This window comes from Sander lucioperca, chromosome 2 (genome assembly GCF_008315115.2).
Source record: "Sander lucioperca isolate FBNREF2018 chromosome 2, SLUC_FBN_1.2, whole genome shotgun sequence".
In the NCBI taxonomy this organism is placed as follows: domain Eukaryota; kingdom Metazoa; phylum Chordata; class Actinopteri; order Perciformes; family Percidae; genus Sander; species Sander lucioperca.
The window spans coordinates 2,672,605-2,694,369 of record NC_050174.1 but is presented as its reverse complement, the minus strand read 5'-3'; the positions used below and the strand labels follow the sequence as shown (position 1 = coordinate 2,694,369).

Genomic DNA, 21,765 nt, shown 5'->3' with positions numbered 1-21,765 from the left:
CAATCACATCATTTACTTGTGCGGATCCAAATCATTAGGGTCCTCAGACCCAGGCCCATTAGCAACAGGTCTTTGACCCATGTACTGTAGGTCTCCAAACTATTTTATAAAACAGTTTCATATACTGCTCAGAAAGCTAACGTCAGTTCATGTATCTATTAAAATAAAATAACTTGGGCGCCCAGATAGCTCAATTGGTAGAGCGGGCGCCCATATATAGAGGTTTACTCCTCGACGCAGCGGCCCGGGTTCGACTCCGACCTGCAGCCCTTTGCTGCATGTCATTCCCCCTCTCTCTCCCCTTTCACGTCTTCAGCTGTCCTGTCGAATAAAGGCCTAAAAATGCCCAAATAATAATCTTTAAATAAAACAACTTAAAGTTACTGCACTGACTATACAGTAGCGCGCTTTAGATTTGTATCTGTATCTACAGTTTTATATTCTGTATCTATCAATCAGCTATTTGAAGTTTGAAGATCATTTACATTTATTTCTGGGAAATGGGGGATGGGGGGCTCAGTGATAGCATTTCTGAAGGGTAATTAGTTCTCCAACAGTTGACGAGATACATTTCAAGTGTCAGCGATTTCACAGAACAGCGTCAAGTGAGGGAGTCCTGGTCTGACCAGCGGCTTTTTTTCCCCAAAGGCTGTAATTGTTCAAACGTCTCGCTTATGTTCACAGGCAATATTCAAAGCACAGGCTGATCAGAGAACATTCTCTCATCAAAGAACCGTGCAAACACATCCCCACACAAACAGGGACGCTGGCTTCTTCACATTCAAATGGTACGGTGTAAATAAGAGGACATTTTTTAAGTTAAAATAACTTTTGAGACAAACCTGTACAGACATTCACACATGAGAGACCATGAGGTAACACTGACAGAATGCTCTACACAGTTGACAGACATAAGGAATGGCAAGCCAATGATATGGAAATATACAGTGTGTAATGCACAACAGTTACATTCATTCAAAACAAAAACAAAGAAGACATGGGAAAGAAAAATCTGCATTTGTTCTCAGACGTTTTTTTTTTTTTTTTTTAAAGTTCAGGATGATGTGATCAGTCAAAAGTTACAAGCAAGATACATCCAGACAATAAATCAAATATTATGAAGGGATAAAGTCAATAGTAAAAGACAAAAAAGATAAAGGAAAAATATCCGGTATGGTTTAAATCAAACCAAAGAAAATATGAGTCCCGACTGCTTTGAGAAGCTGAACTTATCTGTACACACACATGCCAACATTCCATGAAAATACACACAGCGTGGGCAGTTTTCATCACTGGGCTGGCTTTTGGATTCAGTGCATTCTTTAAGGAGGTGGGTTATTTATGTAGAGTTATGGCGGCTGTTGTTTTTTTAATAGTTGCTGATTGTTTGCTGTTTTGTGTCCCTAACTCATTTGACATACTCAGCTGACTTCCAGAAGTGCCCTGGGTGGGAAAGGCGACGATTCCGTTTTGGCAACTTTTCCAGTAAATCTACCAGCATGGAGAAGCTGGGCCGCTCTTCCTGCTTGTACGCCCAGCACAGAAGCAGAATGTCCTGGAAAAGATACATGTACAAGGGGCTTTTAGATTTTGCATAATTACTGATAGAATAAATGTCATGCAAATAATAGTATCCCTGACTATCAAGGGCCTCAGTGTGTGATTTGTAACGGCGTGCTAGCAAATGATGAGTGTCACCTGCAAAACTTTGCAGCCATTTAGAGACTAGGCATGCTGAATTAGCAGGTGAACCCCCAAATCTGTTCAAACAGAAACTGGAGATGTTTCAAGGAGGAGGCGTTTAGCAAGGTGAAGACAACCAAGGACCCATACTGTGCCATGTTGCACTATGCATTGCAAAGCCACAAAAGGCCAATACCCCCAGGGGACAGGTGCAGTTGCCCACATTTAATAAACTCCCCAGCTTTGTGCAAAACGTCTGTCTTAGTAACAAGCCTTCCGTGATCACGCACAGCCCCCACCCCTCCTCCACGCAGTTGCTAGTAGCCAAGAAGGACCCGGAGGATTAAAAAAACATGGACTCTTCAGAAGAGGTAATTATCTTCACTCGAGTTTCTGCGCGTGAAAGTTGCCAGACGACACAATCTTCTGAACAAAGCCATACTGAGAAATTCAGAGTTGTGTGGAGCTTGTGTGTAGCTGATAGTCTTAATTAGCTTTGTAGCAACTCAACTCTAAAGCTTCTAATTGACCTCTTTAAAAAGTGTTTTAGTTGATATTTCACTTTTGAGCAGTTCTCTAAAAGCTTTCTTTGTCCCTGGGTATCATCTAAAAATAATTCTGTGAATCTAGCCCCAGATTGCTTATTCTCTTTATCATGCAAAGCTAATAATAAAAGTAATAATCAACATTTATAAAATGTGTTGGAGCCATATGCATGAAGCACTAGGATTCTAGTCTAGGATTCAATAAATAAATAAATGCAGCAATGCACTTAAAGGACAATTCCGGCGCAAAACGAACCTAGGGGTTATTAACTGTTGTGTACCTACTCTGTCGCTCTCTGGGACATGTTTTCATGCTAATCGAATGAGTTTGGAGCTTTAACAGGGCTACCGTGGACCTCTGGTTAGCTTACAATGCTAGTATGTAGGGCATGGGGACACTCAAATTAAATCGCTATTTAATACCATTAAAAAGGCTCGAAACAACACCACACTTTAACGTTAGCATAATTGGGGTCCCTAAATGTGAACCGAAGCATTGACAACGTTGTAAGTGTACAGATAGTTTATTAAAAAGATAGATTATAAAGACGTTTCATGTTTACTTGCGGGAGCCATCTTGAAAACCAGTCATGACTAGTCGAATTCCCATACTGTCTATGGAGATTCCACGTTGCACGGCTCCAGGTTGAAAACAACGGTAACCCTTTAAGTTTGAAAAAAAGTGCGACCCATAAATTGTGAAAATTAAAAAGAAAAAAAAGCCCTTACTGATATCTCCTTTCCCATGCCAGTTTGGGCGAGGTTGGGCTTCATCCCACTGCCAATCTGCCATATGATCACCTCTGCTGGCTGACTCTTGTAAGGCCACTCACGTGCGTGTAACTCGTACCAGATGGTCCTGTGAGGACAGAGGAAGAAAGTGGTTGTCAGTGCTTTGGACTGTCTGGTTGAGAGAATAACACCACAGCTTCAAAACACAACAATGGAGGGTTCACATCCCATCCAATGCTGACACTAGCACGCAAGATTTCACTCACAACAACTATAACCTATCACACTCAATATTTTTTGTCATCTTTCCGATTAATGCACAGATGTAGATGATGCATCTGCACAATTGGATCGTGATCTATGCAAAAACTGGCATTTTGTGGATGAATTTCAGTCTTGAAGAACAATTTCAATCAAGAAGTTAAGGAAACAGCACATTTTTAATTATGCAAAATTAGCATACCACCCTCGCTGTGCAAATAAGCTGTTGTTTTTATTCTGCTCCTGCACGTCAAGTTTGAGTAGGATGAAAATAGCTCTTTGTTAGGAGTAGGGGGGGGAAAAAGGCTGATTGTCGATGAATATGTAAAACAGCCATGGGGGTCACCTCTAGGTGTAAGAGCTAACTGAGCAGCTGGACATTGTGTGCCAGCGCTGCACTCGTCTTCCCTTAAGAATGATACAGCAACAAATCCTCCATATGGGGAACCATCTGAAAATGCGATTGTGCTAGGATACAAGAAAGCAGGGTCCACCCCCACAAATGAATCAGTAATAGCAGTGGAGGAAGAACAGGAGCCGTGAGGATTTGTAATCAACTTAGGACTTTGGACTTTAGAGGAAGAGAGGGAGGACATCTTGGTTTGAGAAACTACAGTGACACAGCAATCGGTATGTAATAAATAATGGAGTCGGTGAGATGTCTGGGTCAAATGTATTCAAGGTAAACTGGGAAGTGTTACAATTTGGGCAGTTTTGCAAAAAGATAACTCAAAAATATTACAACTGCCTAAATGCAAGAGAGGGAGGTTTTGTTGCGCCAATCCGAACAATGCATTTCTATACCTCCTTTGGTTGTGTGTTATGTGTTAAGAATAGTTTGACATTTTAAGAGAATATTCCCTGTATTCCTCAATATGTCAAACTATTCCTGTAATGATCTGGTTCATAACTTCAACTGCTCCTTGTTATGTACAGTATGTACTGTATCTGCAAGTTCAACCTTGCCTCACTGGTTGCTGTGAATGGGCTGCAATACTGAGAAAGTAAAATGTCATATCACAAAAACGTAATGGCCATCAGAATTAACAATGATCCATTTGATATTAAAGATATTAAAGATTTGATATTTCTGTGGCCAGAAATTGAGTTTCCTGACTGATCCATGTACCTTATACTGTACGCCAGTACGGTTGAAAACCAATCCAGATGGGGTCACTGAGGAGTTCAGATGGAATCTAAGGTATGCATTTGCTCAAAAGCATACCTGACGTAAAATGGCAACTACATAATCTGAGGTTACCAATTATCTGGTCGAATATTACTAGTGCATTTGGGCCCTACTCTTGACTAAGAGAAACATTGAAACATCCTCCCCACAATATTTCAAAATAATATAACACTACTGTTTGGTACAATTAATTTTTGCCATTAAAAACTAAAAGTGTTAATACTACTATTACTGTTAATGGAATAATTTCCACATAAAGCCACCAAATCGCGCAAAGCAAGTGGATAAAGCACTTTCCAAAATGTTGGCAAACTTAACAATGACATAACAAATGATGCGTCCTGTTTACCAGATATTCCAGCCATTCTCTATTTTGAAACCACAAGCTGTCACTGTCACTTTTTATGATACATTTACATTTTTTTACTACTGTAGTTCTGCTTTCTGGTGCTATAATGGGCCTTTCAGACACAACGTGGATTGAGTGTCCCTCGCAGGCGGCGCAAGCCATTGGAAATAATGGGTTTTAGCGTGCAGTTGTGCCGTGCCGTTGCCACGTATGGTCTGAAAGGCCTATGAGAAGGATAAAGGTGGAAGCTGCTGTGAGATAGTGACAAATGATAAGATATTATTGAATCCCCCCCACCCTTACCCCAAAAATTTAGACTATCCCCCTTCTTCAGTAAAAATAAAAATAAAAACAGTTACCCCCTGCCACACATTACTTTTCCTTAACTCCTTAACTCCTAATTTTCCATTAACTTTTCCTTAGCTTTCGGCAGCCGATGTGTACTATTTTTGCTATATTGCCACTCAGGAGATACTGGCCATTGTTGCTGCCTGCCAAACATAAGACTTTTATCTGATAAACACTCTACTACACACCAGATGTTTGGAAGCCTAAATGTAGCACACCGTAAATCAGAATCCCAGCTTCATTTGTAAATCTTTCTACTCTACTTTTTGATTCACTCCTCCTGCCAAATCAATTAGTTGATGTCTCTTGGCTCCTCAACATTCACACATTTTTCCCTCTTCCTGCAATTATGCAATCAGTTAAAAATTCAAGAAGGTAACTCTCACTTGGTTTTAGATCAACTAAGCTTCCAAACCTTCTCTCGCACCCACATGGGGGAACCAATAACAAATCTGTGTGCTCACTCCAATCAGCTTCTTTGTTATCTTGCTGTCTTCCAGCTGCCAATGCTTATTTGTGCACCATTTGTTGTGCATTTCCTTCCCTCAGCACCATCATAACCAAGGTAAGGCATGGATACCCGACCCGAGCCCGACGGGTCCCGATGGGTCCCGATGGGTCCCGACGGTACCCGACGGGCTGGGCCGGGTTCGGACAGATATTTAGAAATGATGGTCGGGTTTGGGTCAGGCTCGGTCACATCAGCGTGATAAGGCATTTGTTGTAAAATGGTGCTGCGGCTCCTTTAAGAGAGCTCAGTGTGTGTGTAAAGTGGGCAGAAGAGAGATAGAGGAAAGAGGAAGCAGACGTGTAGATGCGACCGGAGCAGAGTTGGTGGAATAGGTTTAAGTTTTGTACACAGTGTATGTGGTGTCCGATATAAACCCCAGACTGAAAGCCAAGTTCATTCATCTGCTCACCAGAAACGGGATTTTAACCCCTAGGCCTACCGAGTCTCCCCTGGTTTTCTGATCACGGTCGGAATCGAAGCAAGCAGGAAAGGAAGAACATTTTAAATTAAACAGCTTATTAACGTGCGCTTGTTCCCCCGTGTGCTGATGTGCTCATCTGTTGACATTTCCGAATGCCTTCCTACAGTTGCTTAATAAAAGCGGGCTTTTTACACAAACAAACGTACATGTGACATTAGTATGAGAAAAAAAAACGAGATTTTAACTGTGTCGGGCTCGGGTCGGGCACGGACATAAAAATCATAATGCCTGTCGGGCCTGGGCCGGGTTCGGTCACGGCTCTGTCGGGCTCGGGCGGAAAAATTCGGCCCGATCCATGCTCTAAACCAAGGGTCCATTCATAAAGGATATGATATAAGTCAGGGGTCTTCACTGTTCCTGAGAATATGAGCTCTTCCCCATAATCAGGTAAATAGGTAAGTAGGGTCTATGTCAAAATCAGATATTTTTTAAGCAATTAAGTTTTAAAATGTCTAATCCTGCTCTCATTAAATGGTTAGACATTGGAAAAAGACTGACAATAACAGAAGCAAAATTGTCCTTTGGAAAACCACAGATTATTACATTGTCTATGTCGTTGTACAGTAAGCAGTGTATCTATAATGAGATCTGAAAACCTGTTAATGAGGGTTGCCTTCTTGTAATGCGATGTGGAGTCTTAGGACACAGCCGCTCTGTAAAAGTAAGTAAGAATTTATTGAATTCACACAAATATTTGGGGTTTGTAAACCCTCTCTGTCAACAGTGGGCTGGGATTGTCCAACATCAGGCTCCGGCATTGTCTGGGCAAACAAACAGGACGACATCAGTGAAGACAACACTTACCCAAAAGCAAAAACATCTGACTGTTTGGAGAAGGGAAGCTTGTCCTCCTCTGTGTCCGGAGAGAGCTGCTGGATTATTTCTGGGGCCAGGTGACACAGCCAACCGTTGGGGATCCTCAGTTTGTCTTCTCTCCGGCTGCAGAATGAGAAAACGTGGAGATGGGGACTTGTCAGGGTTTATTGAACTGTGCACGTACACATGCGTACATTAATGCTTGCGCACGTGCAAAAATATACTTTCAATACACTTTCAATTCATACAATGAATATTTATCCTGGGTCACTCGAAAGACAACGTACAGTGCGTAACGTGTGTTGAGTGCGCCCCCGCACGTAATGGCCACAGCAGGAAGACAGCATTGTGTTTATTTGACACAAATTATTGGAAATTGTTACGTGCAAATAAACAGGCACGTTGACAAGAGCTTATTATTTATTTCAGGAACCTTAACAGACATGAAAATATAAATGTCTACAGATAAAAAAACAATGGCACTAAAAACTTCGATATTTTAGAGCTTCAACTAAATTTCTCAAATGAGGCTTTCAGGGGACCTGTAGCTCCCCCGTATTTCAAACCCTGGACTTGTATGTGTTATAACTATTCCATTGACTTCCTGGAGTCTTGTTGATATAATGATGTTGCCAGATAAACAACTTGGATTAAAACAAAAAGCAATGTGCTAGTGAGTCTTTTTGTGAACATGTAGACTATTTACTTCCACTATTTACGTCAACTCAATGTTTTGTTGTCCCTGCACCATGTGTGCCAATACAGTTATAATAATGTCAGTCTGTCTCTAAGGCTAACTACTATATTGCACCTTCTGAAAGAAATGCTCCTGTCTTGGATGTGTATTGAGTACAGTATAATTACCTGCCAGCCTGCAAAACCCCAGATATGGTGAAGAGTCCAAAGTCAGTGATGACAATTTTGCCGTTGTCATAAAACACGTTCTTGGACTTCATGTCTTTGTGTAAGATCCCCTTAGCGTGGAGGTAGCCCATCCCCTGAGGACAGAGACAACGAGGTGACTTTTCTGTAATATTATGTGCACTGAAGAAGGTTTCTGGAAAATCTGTGTTGAGTCTTTTTACCTTGACCATCTCTTGTGCGATCTGTCTGGTCTTGTTAACATCCAGGACAACCTTGGCATCCCGCACCACGGAATAAAGGGTCCTGCCTTTACACAAGCTGAGAGAGGGGACAAAGACTAGGATAAGATTTCAAAGTTACTCTGTTGACCTATGTAATCGTTTTATTAACTTCAAAACATTTGACAAACATTCACAACACCATCAGTTTTGTTCTTTTGTTGATTCTGTTTTGTTCTATTTTAGCTTGTTAATCTTCCATTTTATTCTCTTTTATAATTTCTATTTATATGTGTGGGAAATCTTTATGTCTGATCTTTATACATTGATTGCCTTATTGTTGAAAGGTGGTACACAAATTAAATTCAGTGAGGTATTTTGTTGCTACCGTTTTTTGTGCTAATGCTGCATTTACGGCATGTCAGCAGAATAAGAAAAATACCCATTGTTACTACGTCCACGCTTTATCCCAAGACAGTTACCGTACCCTTAGTATTGAAATGAGAATTTTCTTTTGTAAGTTACATTTTTAGCAATTTGTTTAAATATTAAACCAAATAAGACACCCCTCTGTAGGCTATGTAGCTCTTTTTCAAATAGCTTAAACAATTGTATTAGTGTTGGTAAAATCTTTTTTATTTACACTCGACTGCTGGCAATGGTGAAGTTCAAATGTGTGAGACTGTGTGAGTTTGAGATGTCATTAGAGGATAAAATTCCATCATTCTGAACTGAAACATGGGCCCACTCGGTGCCAGAGTGAGGCTGTTACACTGCAACGCATGGAGGTGGTGTCATATTTCTGGAGGGCTGCCATCACGACGGCATATTAATAGACAGCTCTACAGCCACCCCCTGCCTCACACCTGAAGCCCTTAACCCCAACTGTGCCACGCAGGTGACCAACAAAGGACCTGAAGATGAATGCATATTCAATTTCCAACGCTGACCTGACAGCAGCTGCAGTTTAGTGTCTCTCTTTCCTCTGCCTCTTTACAAAACAGAAATGTGGCTTATGGCTTCAGCGTCACTTCAGTCGACGACCTACGTACACATTATGTCTTGCGACAACAATTACCGCTATACCTCAGACAAACAGGATGTGTACGGTATAAGCCATACTAAGGACACAAAGGAAGCGTTTCATGGCATCAGCTGATGAAAAGCTAATGAGGCCACTTCAACATGCTGAAGGTCACCTATGTGAGTAATTATGCCATATCCATAGATAAAAACCCAGCAGTAACATCACAGTTGAGCCTGTGTTCTGTATACTCGGCAAATCGATCCACAGTCACTTGTGGAAAATGAAACAATCAATATTTATGTATCATTAATAAACCAATAGACCACATTACAGGTTTATCATGTTGCATGTTAGGATGCAAGAGGATGAGAAACTGAAGTTGTAGTTTCTTTTTTTTTTAAAAGTGTAATAGGAGAAGCAGAGTATTGCTGGATAACAAAGCCACCTGTTACACTGACATTTGCTATTATTTTCAGCAATCAGCAGCGAGGATTTTTGAGAAGCAGCCAGCTCATGTGTCAGCTCCCCTGCACTCACTGCACTGCAATCTGCTGGAATCAATTGCAATCACGCATCTCAATCAATTAGTCGATCCGCTATCTAAAAGATATTTGCGACCAAAGCGAAGGCGATGGGATTGGAGTCCAATTTTTACATTAAGATTTGTTTTCCTGAATTATTTTTTTAACTGTAAATCTAGCAGTTAAATCCCTCTCTTTCTTCTTATTCTTAACAGAGAATTAAGGAAAAACAAGTTGTTGTTTTTCTGTCAAACTAAAAAGAAAAGAGAAGAAACAAAGGGGTAATTTATTTTTCTAAGTGAGACATCCTTCTTTGTTCACAGCTTGTGCAGATGAGAGTGGGAGAGTGGAAAATATCCGTACAATTTCCTTTTCATCATTATTAGCCAATTAATTAAACGAGAGTATTCCTTGTTATGATCTTTAACAAGAACACAGCCAAGATACTTTCTTCGAAAAATGCAAACACTAATCCGTGAAATAATTAAAGTTGTTCACCATGTGAGAGAATTCCCTTCAACCACTGTAGTCAAGACAAATACAGCAGGCCATGTGGTTGTGGGTGGTTCTAGGAGCCTGTTCTAATCCTAACCACTGCACGCTTCATTGTCAGCCACTCTAAAGTCATTGGCCCAGAGGCAGGGTGGGGGCAGATCTGTAGCTGATCTAAAATGAGTCCCAACAGCTACCTATTTCAGAATTCAGAAGCAACCACAAATTTCAAAAGTCTGATGTCAACTCTCAGGAGACTCAGATGTCCGCAAGAAACAAGTGAGAAGCAAATGAACATGAGAGGACCAATATATCCATGAAAAAGCAAACAAAAACATGGTTTACATATGTTTTACCAATGTCGAAATGTTTGCTTATTTTTGACATTGAAAAAGTGTTAATTCAACATTATACATAAATATCATTAATTATATGTAAATGCATACTTTTCTGTATGGTGCTGACACAAAGGCCAAATCACTTTAGAGTGTTATGCTTTATCCACACTTGTAAAAATGTAATGCACATTTGCACATCATATCATAGAGCTGTAGTTCGCTTTTTCTTCTTAGTTTTACCCAATTTCATCAAATGTGGTTATTTTTAACTGAGTTACAATAATTTATTTTGTGAACATGCTGATATTATTTGAGATTACATTGTTGTTTATACACACACTTCTACATTATTTATATAAATGCAAGGTAAATCCAAGTACATCTAATTATCCAAAACTATATTGATATTATATGCGCCCTTTCACTGGACAGATTCCACATAATGTTTTCCTTTTGGAGACGATTTTTAATATTCCTGTGTTCTCTCTATACTGTGCATATGTGCTGAAATGTAATACATTTACTTACATTCACAATGCACTGCCTTTCATAATGGTACTCCACTTTTCGTTTTTTTTTATGGTTATATTTGCTTGTATTGCCTTCTTTATGTGATATTTGATCTCATGTTCTTATATGTTTTTTGTGTACTGTGCAGCAAATGCTTCAGAACTAAAGCTGCGTCCCAATTCATTACTACATACAGTACGGTAAGTAGGCTTTGAGTATGTAGTGTGTTCACACTTGAAAACTGAAGAAGTATACTCAAAAAAGTCAGTATGCATACGCTTGATTTTGAGTGTGTTGTTGCTGGACACCATTGCAATTACAAGTGAAATGGAGGTGACACATTCAACTTGTAAAATGAAATATGACAACACAGCATGTTTGAACTACAACACCTGCTGAGTTGATTTCCAAGCTTTCTGTACAACACAACCTGTTACATCTTTATCCTTACCTGGTGATGATTGCCAGGTGTGGTGGGCTCATGCAGGCCCCCATAAACAGCACCACATTCTCGTGGCGAGTGTTGCGGTAGGCCATCACCTCGCGCTTGAAGGCCTTGAGCTGGTCCTCGTTGTCGCGCTCAATGTCGATCAAACGGATGGCCACCTCACCGTGCCAGCGTCCGTGGAAAACTTTGCCAAAGCGCCCCTTGCCAATCATCTCCCCAATCTCCAGCTGCTCAATCGGGATGTCCCACTCCTGCAGGAAGATGCTGGTCTGGCTGGCCTTGCGAGGGAAGTTGCGAGCCGACAGGAGCGACAGGTTCATCTCCTCAAACTCATCACCGGAGTCCTCGTCGTTGCCCTCCTCGTTCTGCGAAAAAGCAAAATTGAACTGTTCTATGGTAGCTGTAGGCAGTGTTGTAGTCAAGACCACCTAAACCGAGACCAAGTCATCACCAAGACCAGAGTGTTTTGAGACCGAGTCAAGACCAAGACCATGGCAGTGCGAGACAGACCAGGCTAACAGGTTAACAGTAACACATTTCAAATTAGAAGTTATTGGTTGCATTTGAAGCAGAAAGTTGTACATCCAATCACAGTAATGATGTTAACACATAAATTAGAAAATGCACAGGCAATTTAGTTATATCCCTGCAGTTTTGGTCTTGATCGGTCTTCAAATAATCCTGAGTTCTCTATATCTGAGACTAAGACAAGACTGAGTAAAAATGCAGTTGATTCCGAGACGAGACTGAGACCTTCAAAGTGGTCTTAACACCAACACCGGTCTCAAGCACTACAACACTGGCTGTAGGCCTGCATTTCACAGATTTACAGATTTTCAAGTATGGTGATTAAAATGCCCTTATCCAACACAAAGAGGTGGTGTTAAAATATTCTACTTAGATGTCAAATGCTTTTATACTGACTGGTGCCATTCAGCAGCTGGATAATTACATTCTTCTGAAACCTTCTCCAAACTAAGTAGGTGTTTCAGAGATAAGAAACATACATAGTTGTTCCGCATCTGCGGAATGAAATGCCTTGTGGTGGCATGTTGTTTTTCTGCATTGCTACATATGCAATGATTCTATCTTTATTTCTAAAGTTTAGTTAATTTCTGACAACGACATTGCATGGCAGTGAAGCCACATGTAAAAAAAGAAGAAAAAAAGAAATTCTATTTATACTCTTCCCAAGATATATTGTCTATACATTATACTGTATATTTGAGGTCATCTATAAATATGTTCTCAGTACTGTTTAAATCCTAAATATGCTCTAACATTTATGTAAAAAATAAATAAAATAAAAATACAGTAGGCTACATGTGTTGCCTCTATATAAAATTGCATATCATTTTTGTCAAGTTGTGTGCATTATAAACATATAATTTAATACTGTTATAAAGTGATAAAATAAATTAAGCCATTACCAATAAAAAAAAAAGAGTTATGAAAGGTGAAAACAGCCGGAGGGAAGAACTGGCTGATTTATTCTAATTTGATTTTAAATATAATGTACCGCAGGAGTGAAAATAACATATTCAAAATTGCCTGCTGCAATATTATTCAAGGCAATCTGCATCATATTTTCTCAAGATATATCATTGTTACAGAACAGCGATGACGACAAGTGAAGCTGCATCTTTTCCTTCTTGCTGCTTTTGACACAAAATGTACCTGGAGGCTTCTCAGAGAGCTGAGCCAAAATAAATGAGAGCACACTGGAAATGACTACGACAAGTGACGGTGAGGGCTGTATTTTGTCTTTGTTTGGATTCACAAGTAATTTAACACCAATATTATTATAAAACGTAAGTCAAACAACGTAATGAATGAGAAAACTTGCATTCACATACATTCAATTCATTCACTCAAGCATCACAAAGGTCACACTTAAGAGATCAAAAGAGGACTCACATCTGATGTAGGTTCAACTTCGATTTGAAGTAAAGGGTTGCCCTCATTCCTAAAAGCAAATGTAGAAATAAATCCATGAATAAAGTAGGTCACTTTTCACTGATGAACCAACATTTTGTTGTTATTATAGTACCATTTTGCTCCATTAATCAGGTTCATAAATTATGTTTTGTTTTTTGTTTTTTGCCCTAATAAAGTATGAATTATCCATTCTTGATAGCTGGTATCCTGACAATGTTGCAGTCTTGATTGTTGCCCCCAAAAAATATTTATTTACTACATCTACAATGTTAAATATTTAGACAGTTACTCCCTCTCGAAGTGGAGATTGAGAGAAAAGAGAGTAATTAAATGCGAGACAAACCAAGCATGACATGACACTCTACCCCTGCATGACTAACTAAAGTTTACATTAGACCTTCTGTGTAGAGTGTAAATCTTGCTTGTTTGGTGTAACTATTTTTATAAATGACATTGTCATTAAGTGCGATGGTTATTTGTGAATTTATTATTGTTCTATTGGCTGCAAAGTGGCTGTAAAGTGGTGTTGTGATTGTAATACATTTTCTTTGTGTAGGCATGTTTACCATACTTATAGTATGTAGTATTAGGATACACAGTCTCGCATTGCCAGACCTATCCTTACAGCGCTGTGTCTGCGCTGATGTATGGTCTGGCTACTCCTCCTATCTATTCTGGAATAGGGGAAAAATGCCTAGGCTTGTTTGTATTTCTTCAAACCAATCCCAACTAGGGCTGTGTATTAGCAAGAATCTGGCCATACGATACGTATCACGATACATGGGTCACGATTCAATATATTGCAATATATTTCGATACTGTGCGTAAGGAGATATATTGGGATTTTTTTTAAGTATAATTTTAGAAAAACTAATATTTAAAAAAAGACATGATGTGCATAAAAGTCAAAGAAGTTTACTTTAGGTAAACAATTCAGTACACAGAAAATCAAACAGTTTGGGAATGTGGTTCACAAATTCGCAATTTTTTATATGCTAAAGTAGGCCAAAGTTCAGCCATAGCTACATTGTTAGCTTCTAGCAAAAAGTCAGGCACTGCTAGGCACTGTTAGGCAAGGACACTAGTGGTGCGTCTCAGCATAGCCACCTAGCGGTAGGGGGTTTAAACACAACATAAACGTGAACCACTGTCTTACATGAATATTTTTGCATGTAAACTAAAAAAAAAAAAAAAAATTGATATTGCGTTTTTGAAAATCGATACAGTATTGCTAAATAAAATACTGCGATACTCAAGTGTATCAATTTTTTCTTACAACCCTAATTCCAACCGTCCTGGCGGAGCTAAGCCTCAATGGGGGAGACAGTGATAGGCATGTGTCTTGCTTGTCAAAACCTACCACCTATATAAGCCACTATGTAATCTATATTGATGAGGTTTCATTTCCGGGATTGTTCCGTAGCCGCACTAATTTCCGCAGGATGTCCCTCATTTCGGCCGGATGTCCGTCACCTTCCGCTTTGGCATTTTAAACTCCGGTGGATTTATGAGAACTATGGTTAACTGCTCCTCAGATCTCTGCAGGGTAAATCCAGACAGCTAGCTAGACTATCTGTTGAATCTGAGTTTTCTGATGCATGACTAAAACAACCTTTGAAAGTACACGTTCCACCAAAACAAGTTCCTTCCCGAGGCTATTTTGCAGAGGCACCGTTGCTCCGTCCGGCGCTTAGTGTTGCCCAAGACAATTGTGATTGGTTTAAAGAAATGCCAATAAAGCAGAGCGTGCTTTTCTCCCATTCCAGAATGCTGTGTGGACTAGCCAGACCTCCGCAGCGCTGTGGAGGAAAGTCTGACAATGCGAGACTAGCCACTATGCAACTCAACCAACCGCAGTCATTGTCTTTAGTCTGTGGCCCAGCAGGTAAATTAGGTCTCCAACCGAATGTTAGTAAAAGTGTTGAATTATGAAAGCATAAAAGATGCATTTCAGATGCATGAAATTAAAAGTGTACCCAGTTGTTCCTCGTCCCCGTTTGATCAGCGCCATTAAATTGTATGTACGGGACACAAAGGTTTTCTACCCGGATGTTACTGTAAACAAACATTGTGATTTGTACCCTGTTAACACGTACATGGTTATTTTGAAAAATTGAGACATTTCCCTTCGTTTGTGCCCTTCGTTTACACGCAAACGGAGAATTCGCCTCTGAAAAGGTTTCTTTCTAAAAACTCCGGCCAGAGTGGAGATTTGGGAAAACTTCGCTTGCACGTTTGCATGTAAACTGAGACAAACGGAGGTTTAGGCAGCTGAGGAAGTGAGGAAGAGAAGAGAGAGGAAGTGATTTGTTGCTGCTGTTGCTATTTTCGGGGTTCTGATTGGCTAACGTGGGCTTGAGCTTCTTGTTACACTGCCACCTACAGGTTTGGCATGCTCTTGACGGCATTGACGGCATATATACACAGGTACGTGTAAACTAACACTTTTCTGAAAACTGACAGCTGTGCACAATGTTATTTTTGAAAACGGAGAGGTTCAAATGTCCACCTATGAAAATAGCCGGCCACGTGTAAACGTAGAATTGGTCTATATGTGGACAGTGGCTGACGAGGGAACGAGATGCAGATGAGGAGGTTGGCGTTGAAGGCCAGGCAAAGCTGATTAGTGAAGTGGGAACAGGTGTGTGGATGGATCATGTGAGGTGGAAAGGAGGGAAATTTCGAGGTAAAGCAAAAATAAATGTGTTCTGACTTTGTGACACCACAGGACAATTTGTTTTTGACCTGCCAGCCAAATCTGAATGATTAAAAAAGACGCCAAGTTTATAAAGTTAGGTTTGTTGTGAAAAAAAAAAAGCAGAATTATCTGCTTTGAGACGCTGGGCGCATGACCGCTGAAGGCACTGAGCCATGGAACGAGCCGCTGCCATGGACCACTGCGGATTATTTTACTTTACTTCACTACCGCACTTTAAAGACATATAGCTAGGAGAGCTTGTGGAACGCAGTGAACTCGTACCGCTCACACAGGGTGCTCAATCCCAATGTCTTTGATCAATCACGCTGGGTATTTTGTTCCTAATAATTACTCAATATTTTTATGCCCCAGATTAACCTGGAAAGAGTTACTGGACTGCAAGCTTTTATGCTGTAGATCACCTGTAGTGGTCCCGAGGGGGCAAGAGCACATTTACATCAAGACTATTGGACAGATAAGTGAATAAAATGTGGCCAGGATTAATTGGAAGAAAGGCCACTCCTAATGACTGGCTGCATTTTCTGACACTAACTTTTAATTTCACAGTCGTTTTACGGTATGACCTTTTAAGTGCATTTGTGCCCCGAGCCCCTATTAATTTCTGACCCCGGCATGTACACTGTCACCTACACCACGGGTGCCAAGGACAAAAAACAAATTAACCCATTTTACCCTCCTCAACCCATCCTCCTCCGTCCACATAACAAGCTTGTAACCTCTCACAACCTTTCTGTGGTATATTAACACTGGCTTGCAAAGCAATACTGGACTCTGGGAAAAGACCACAAGTGAGGCAGTGTATAAAATAATGTGATTCCTTTGGCGCCAAGGGCTCTACTAGCGGTTCGATCTCTGCTCTAATGAGGGGTACCTGCCGGGTGTTGGGGTCTTAGACAGGCCCTCATTAACCCTGGGAAGAGGCCATTAAGGCCAAATGAAACCTGCCAGCAGCCACTGCAAGAGCGTAGAAAGATGTGGAAAAGGAGGGACAATAGCTTTAACTTTGAGGATTATGGGTTTCATAACCGTGCTAATGTATTCATATTTGTCAAAAGGCAGAGAAGGAGAGACTGTGAGAGTAAGAAATGGTGCAATTGTCCATCTTGAGATGAAGTAATCAGCAGAGACTTAAAGACACGAGGAACTCTGTTTTTCATGTATGTGGCCCCCCTTTTTGTAAGCGATTTCTTGATTATCTAATTTCTAAAAGTTTAACTGCATGTAGCTGCTATTAAGGGATGGTTTTGATTTTTTTAAGTGGGGTTGTATGAAGTACTTATCCATTGTCAGTGCATTACCTATAGTGGATGGCATTAAGCATGTCCTCACTTTGGAGAAGCAGGCAGGAGTACCGGCAGTAAGCAATGTACTGCTGTTGATGGGGGCTGCAGCAAAACATATTTCAGCCGCCTAAAAAGCTTGGTGTTAAAGGGTTAGTTTGCATACATCAAAGTCACATAATAACACTAACACCAACCGATCGAGGCCGCGGTGGACCAGCTACTCCTGTGTTCTGCGATGTAAAATTACAGTTCTTGTTGAAGGAGTCAGGACACTTTGAAGAGAGCATAGATGTATATAACGGCTTCAGTTCCCCCGTCAGAAAGGGCTGTCTGATGGCAAGGTAAAGCGGTGAAAATATTCTAAATATAGCATACACTTAAACTGATATAAATGTTTTTACGTGGGCCTTTTTTTAGGTGGCTAAAATACATTTGCAGTGTCCCCCCTGTCCACATCAGCACATTGCTTAGCTTTCGTCCCGGTACTGCTGCCTGCTTCTCCAAACTGATGGCGTGACGACCACGATCTACAGTCGGTAATACACTGACTGTGGATAAGTACCTCATACAATCGAATCCAACTTCAAAATAATGCAAGCCATCCCTTTAATGTAGATTACATTGGAATATATTTCCTTGTCCATGCACTCTTTACCTTTTCCATTCATCATCAGGGAATGAGTGTCCATTGATCAATTTGGATTCAATAATCTGGCACAGTTACCTGATTCATTCAATATTTGTGAGAGACTTCATTCAAACTGTTTGGGACATTTCGTTCCTTTCTGATGCAGCTCTTCAAAAAATGCATTACATATTGACAAATTATCACTATAGATATATAATATAATAGATACTTGATTTAACTCTTACCATTGACCTGTTTAACTAGCCTTTTTGACATTTTTGAGACGCTTAAACAGTATCTAGCTAAATGGGTATCTAGTCTACTACAACATGTGACCTGTGAAAATAATTTTGATAAAGGTCAAACCATAATTATTATTTCAGCAAACAACAAAATTATATCTAAGGTTTTAGCTGTCAAAGCCACACAGGCATTGTAATAGTTAAAGGCTTGACAATAAATAGTTGTTTCATGATGAGCTACATAAAGTTGACTTGCGTGTATTCCCATTTGGCTTAGAGGGGTTGGCAACTGCCTACTCAGCTGCAATTCATTCACAATCAGCCCCAGTGTGTGTGTATAGAGACATGCATGTCTTGGCTTGATCATCTATTTAAAAAATAGAATTCCTACATGCATTTGTCACACCTTGTGCATTCGAATATAATCAGAACATACAGAAAATAATCTTTGTCACATCATAATCCCCGTCTATTTGAACATGTATCAAGCCTACTGTGATGTATGCATAACATTATTAAGTGTCCTATATTTTCTTCTAAATGTCATTATTTCCAGACATTGTTTTCCTTTTTTTCTCAAAGCTGGCAGCTGCTTCAGGAATGTGGCTTTTTTTTTTATTATCCAAATTCACCAATTACATGTACAGCCCCATACCCTATACCATGATTTAAAAACTCATGCCATCAACCTTCATCTGTCTAGGATCTTTTAAGACCATGTTGATATATAGAAAACAAAGTTAATAACATTATTTGCTATTGATTAATCCATTACAATCCATAGGTACGGTCCATATTTCATCCCAATTGACCATCCTTCTATAAATGGAGTTTCTCTTGTCCTGTTTCTTGTGATAGATTGAGATTCTGATCTAATTTACATCTGGGTCGAAAAACATCTCATCACTCCTCCTCTTCCGGTTGTTTTCCCGTGACCACTGGCTTCCTCAAAGAGCCAGTGAAAATCCAGTTGGCATCCCAAGTGTAGCGTGAACTAAAGGCCATGCTGACATTAGTCTCTGTGTATTCGTCATGTCAGCTCTCACATTGAAATTGTCACCCAAATATCTGTGCTCCAATAAATTTGACTTGGCCTCTGACCAGCAGCCACAGAGAGAAGGAGAAGAGGGAGGAGGAGATGAAGGAGGAGGAGATGAGGGAGCATGTAGATGAGAGGAAGATAACTGAGAGTGCCTGATGAAGATCAGAAGTACTTTTTTAATTTCTTTAAAGGTAGCCATATGGTGTTATTGAATTACTTCTGTAATATAATCTACTTACCCTGGTTCAGACAGGACAGGGTGCAGGATGACCTGCGGTGCTCTGCTTGGAGGAGCCTCTGGAGCAACATCTGAAGATATTAGTCACAAAATATCAAACCCAACAAATTAGAACAAAGTTGTGTTAATATTGTTTTTTTAATAAGGATGTGAATGATTTCAGCTATAGGTAGGATAGATGTATCTCCATCTTAAACTGGATTTATAGTTGTGCATCAAGGGGTTAAGGCTGGTCTGATTATAAGTTGATACATTTCAAACTAGAACAGAATATATTTCACTCCCAGAAAACATCTTTAAGGGCAACTCACTTTCTTCCCACTTTCAGATTTTTCTTTAAATGAACACATTGTTAATTTTTTTTTTTTTACATATGTACTGGGAGTGTCCTTGCGTTGCAAGGTTTTGGATGCTAGTGTAAATCCTTCTGACTCACTTAATATCAAAATACCTTGTTGATGATCATTCTTTGGTATGATCATATCAATACCATGTATTGAAGTATTTCATTTTCACACTAAGTGTTTTCAAAATGCAACATTTCCGCCACATTTCAGCATCAAATTTGCCATATAATGACATATTGTTAATATAATGTGCACGTAATACCTGGCAAAGGTTCATGACTAAAACGTTCAAAACACATAGTGCTGACAGTGTGCTGGAATTCGTAGTTTTGTTTCTATGCACCTGGTGTGCACATTGTTTAAATGCAGCAACAAAAATGTTAGTTGCCCAATGGTAACCCCTTACATTATCCTATCCGTATTGAATTCCTGTATTTCTTTCTTGATATGATTTGTATGGAAATATAACAATTTAGAAAATGGCCTTATAGTGGGAACAGTGGCACGCTCTGTGGTATAAGAAGATCCAATACAAGTGTTGATATACAGCAATGTGATTTCACTTTGCTGCACCTTCACAGTATGCGTCTTCAAAGCATGTAGAAAGAGCATATTTAATTTGATCACCCTAAGAGGACGTATAGCATATACTGCAAGAAAGAGCAGGTTGAATTTTCTTTTCTATTTTTTGGAAGCACTCCTGTTCAACATGTACTGTAAGATGAGTAAGGTCAGCCGTTGCGTGGTATCTACCTCTGAAAGACATCAGAGGATTCGCTGTCACGCTTGCTGCCCGTGTTGGCACACTGTGACAATTTGTGACACAAAGTAGGAGCTACAAAAAGACATTCCCTTTGTGGCACGGTGCATTAGTAGCTGGCACTGTCGCCTCACAGCTAGAAGGACGTGGTTTTGTTTTCTGTGTGGTGCCTGCATGGATGTTTGCATGGATTTACTCCAAAGACCAGCACGCCAGGAGGATTGGAGGCTCTAAATTGGACAGTGGTGTGAATCTGTGCCAGTCGCTCTGTATGTGATCGCTGTGACAGACTGACTAACTTTTGCATGGTATTCCTAGTTTCTACCAAAAAATTTACACTGGGATAAGCTTGAGCCCCTTGTGACACCGAAAATGAGCACTCGTGTAAACACAATAGATGAATACATTTTAAATCATACTGTTATTGCCCCTGGGAGGCTTACATGAATGTGTTTTTCTTTTCTTTCTAAACAAAAGCCAGCATTTACAGTAAATGTATTATGACGTGAATGTGGCATTAGCTCCACTTACAGCATAATAGTTTTAGATTGATGGGACTTACAATAAGTGGTCGTGTTTGGCCATGTTTTTTATGCAGCTCATAATGGTAGCTGATATAATTTAGCTTAACAGTATGTGTGGCTACAATGATCAAAACCTGTGTGCCGCTGTGCGCTGTATATTTATGCATTTCCAAAAACCTGTCTCCCCAGATCTCAATTACACCTCATTCTTTTCCTCACACCACTCCAGGTTGTCTCGGCTATAATAAGCTGCCAAATGAGCAAAGACTCTGTGGTACCAGTGTGGGCAAAAGCAAAGAGTCTGGGCATTGACAAATCATTAGAAGGCACACATGAGACAAGCAACGAGTGGGTGTAGGGGCTCAGAGTCTTAAAGCAGACCAAGGTGAGGAGATGAAAATCACCACCAACATCAAAAGAGCCCTACTCCTCCATACTCTTCCTGGGCTGCTTGTAGTGCATTATGGGTATGAGTAATGATCAATTACAAGGTACTTACCAGGAAAGATGAACTGTTGTTTGTATTTGAAATAACTGGATGCTGTGGAAAGAAACAAAAGGAGAGCTGGAGTTTGATCTCAAGTCGTGATTTGCCCATTTTACGCGGTTGTTTGTTAATTCAGTATTTACACTCAAATTGTTTCATATATGGATTTTGAGCAAAACAGTTTTGCTTCACAGCACAAATTTAAGTTCACACAAAGGTATTTC

General features: G+C 40.0%; 1 protein-coding gene across 1 annotated transcript in view; it reads right to left on the bottom strand.

Moving 5' to 3' along the window:
* Nucleotides 1–1,053: 1,053 nt before the first annotated feature.
* Nucleotides 1,054–21,765, bottom strand: part of ksr2 (kinase suppressor of ras 2) — a gene marked incomplete at its 5' end in the record, with an annotated part of 45,402 nt that continues 24,690 nt past the window's right edge. The window contains 9 exons of the mRNA XM_031305376.2: nucleotides 1,054–1,555; nucleotides 2,958–3,087; nucleotides 6,904–7,038; nucleotides 7,780–7,913; nucleotides 8,001–8,097; nucleotides 11,337–11,698; nucleotides 13,251–13,299; nucleotides 19,425–19,494; nucleotides 21,554–21,595. Of these exons, the coding sequence (XP_031161236.2) occupies nucleotides 1,409–1,555; nucleotides 2,958–3,087; nucleotides 6,904–7,038; nucleotides 7,780–7,913; nucleotides 8,001–8,097; nucleotides 11,337–11,698; nucleotides 13,251–13,299; nucleotides 19,425–19,494; nucleotides 21,554–21,595 (1,166 nt within the window). The remainder of the gene's footprint in view (nucleotides 1,556–2,957; nucleotides 3,088–6,903; nucleotides 7,039–7,779; nucleotides 7,914–8,000; nucleotides 8,098–11,336; nucleotides 11,699–13,250; nucleotides 13,300–19,424; nucleotides 19,495–21,553; nucleotides 21,596–21,765) is intronic.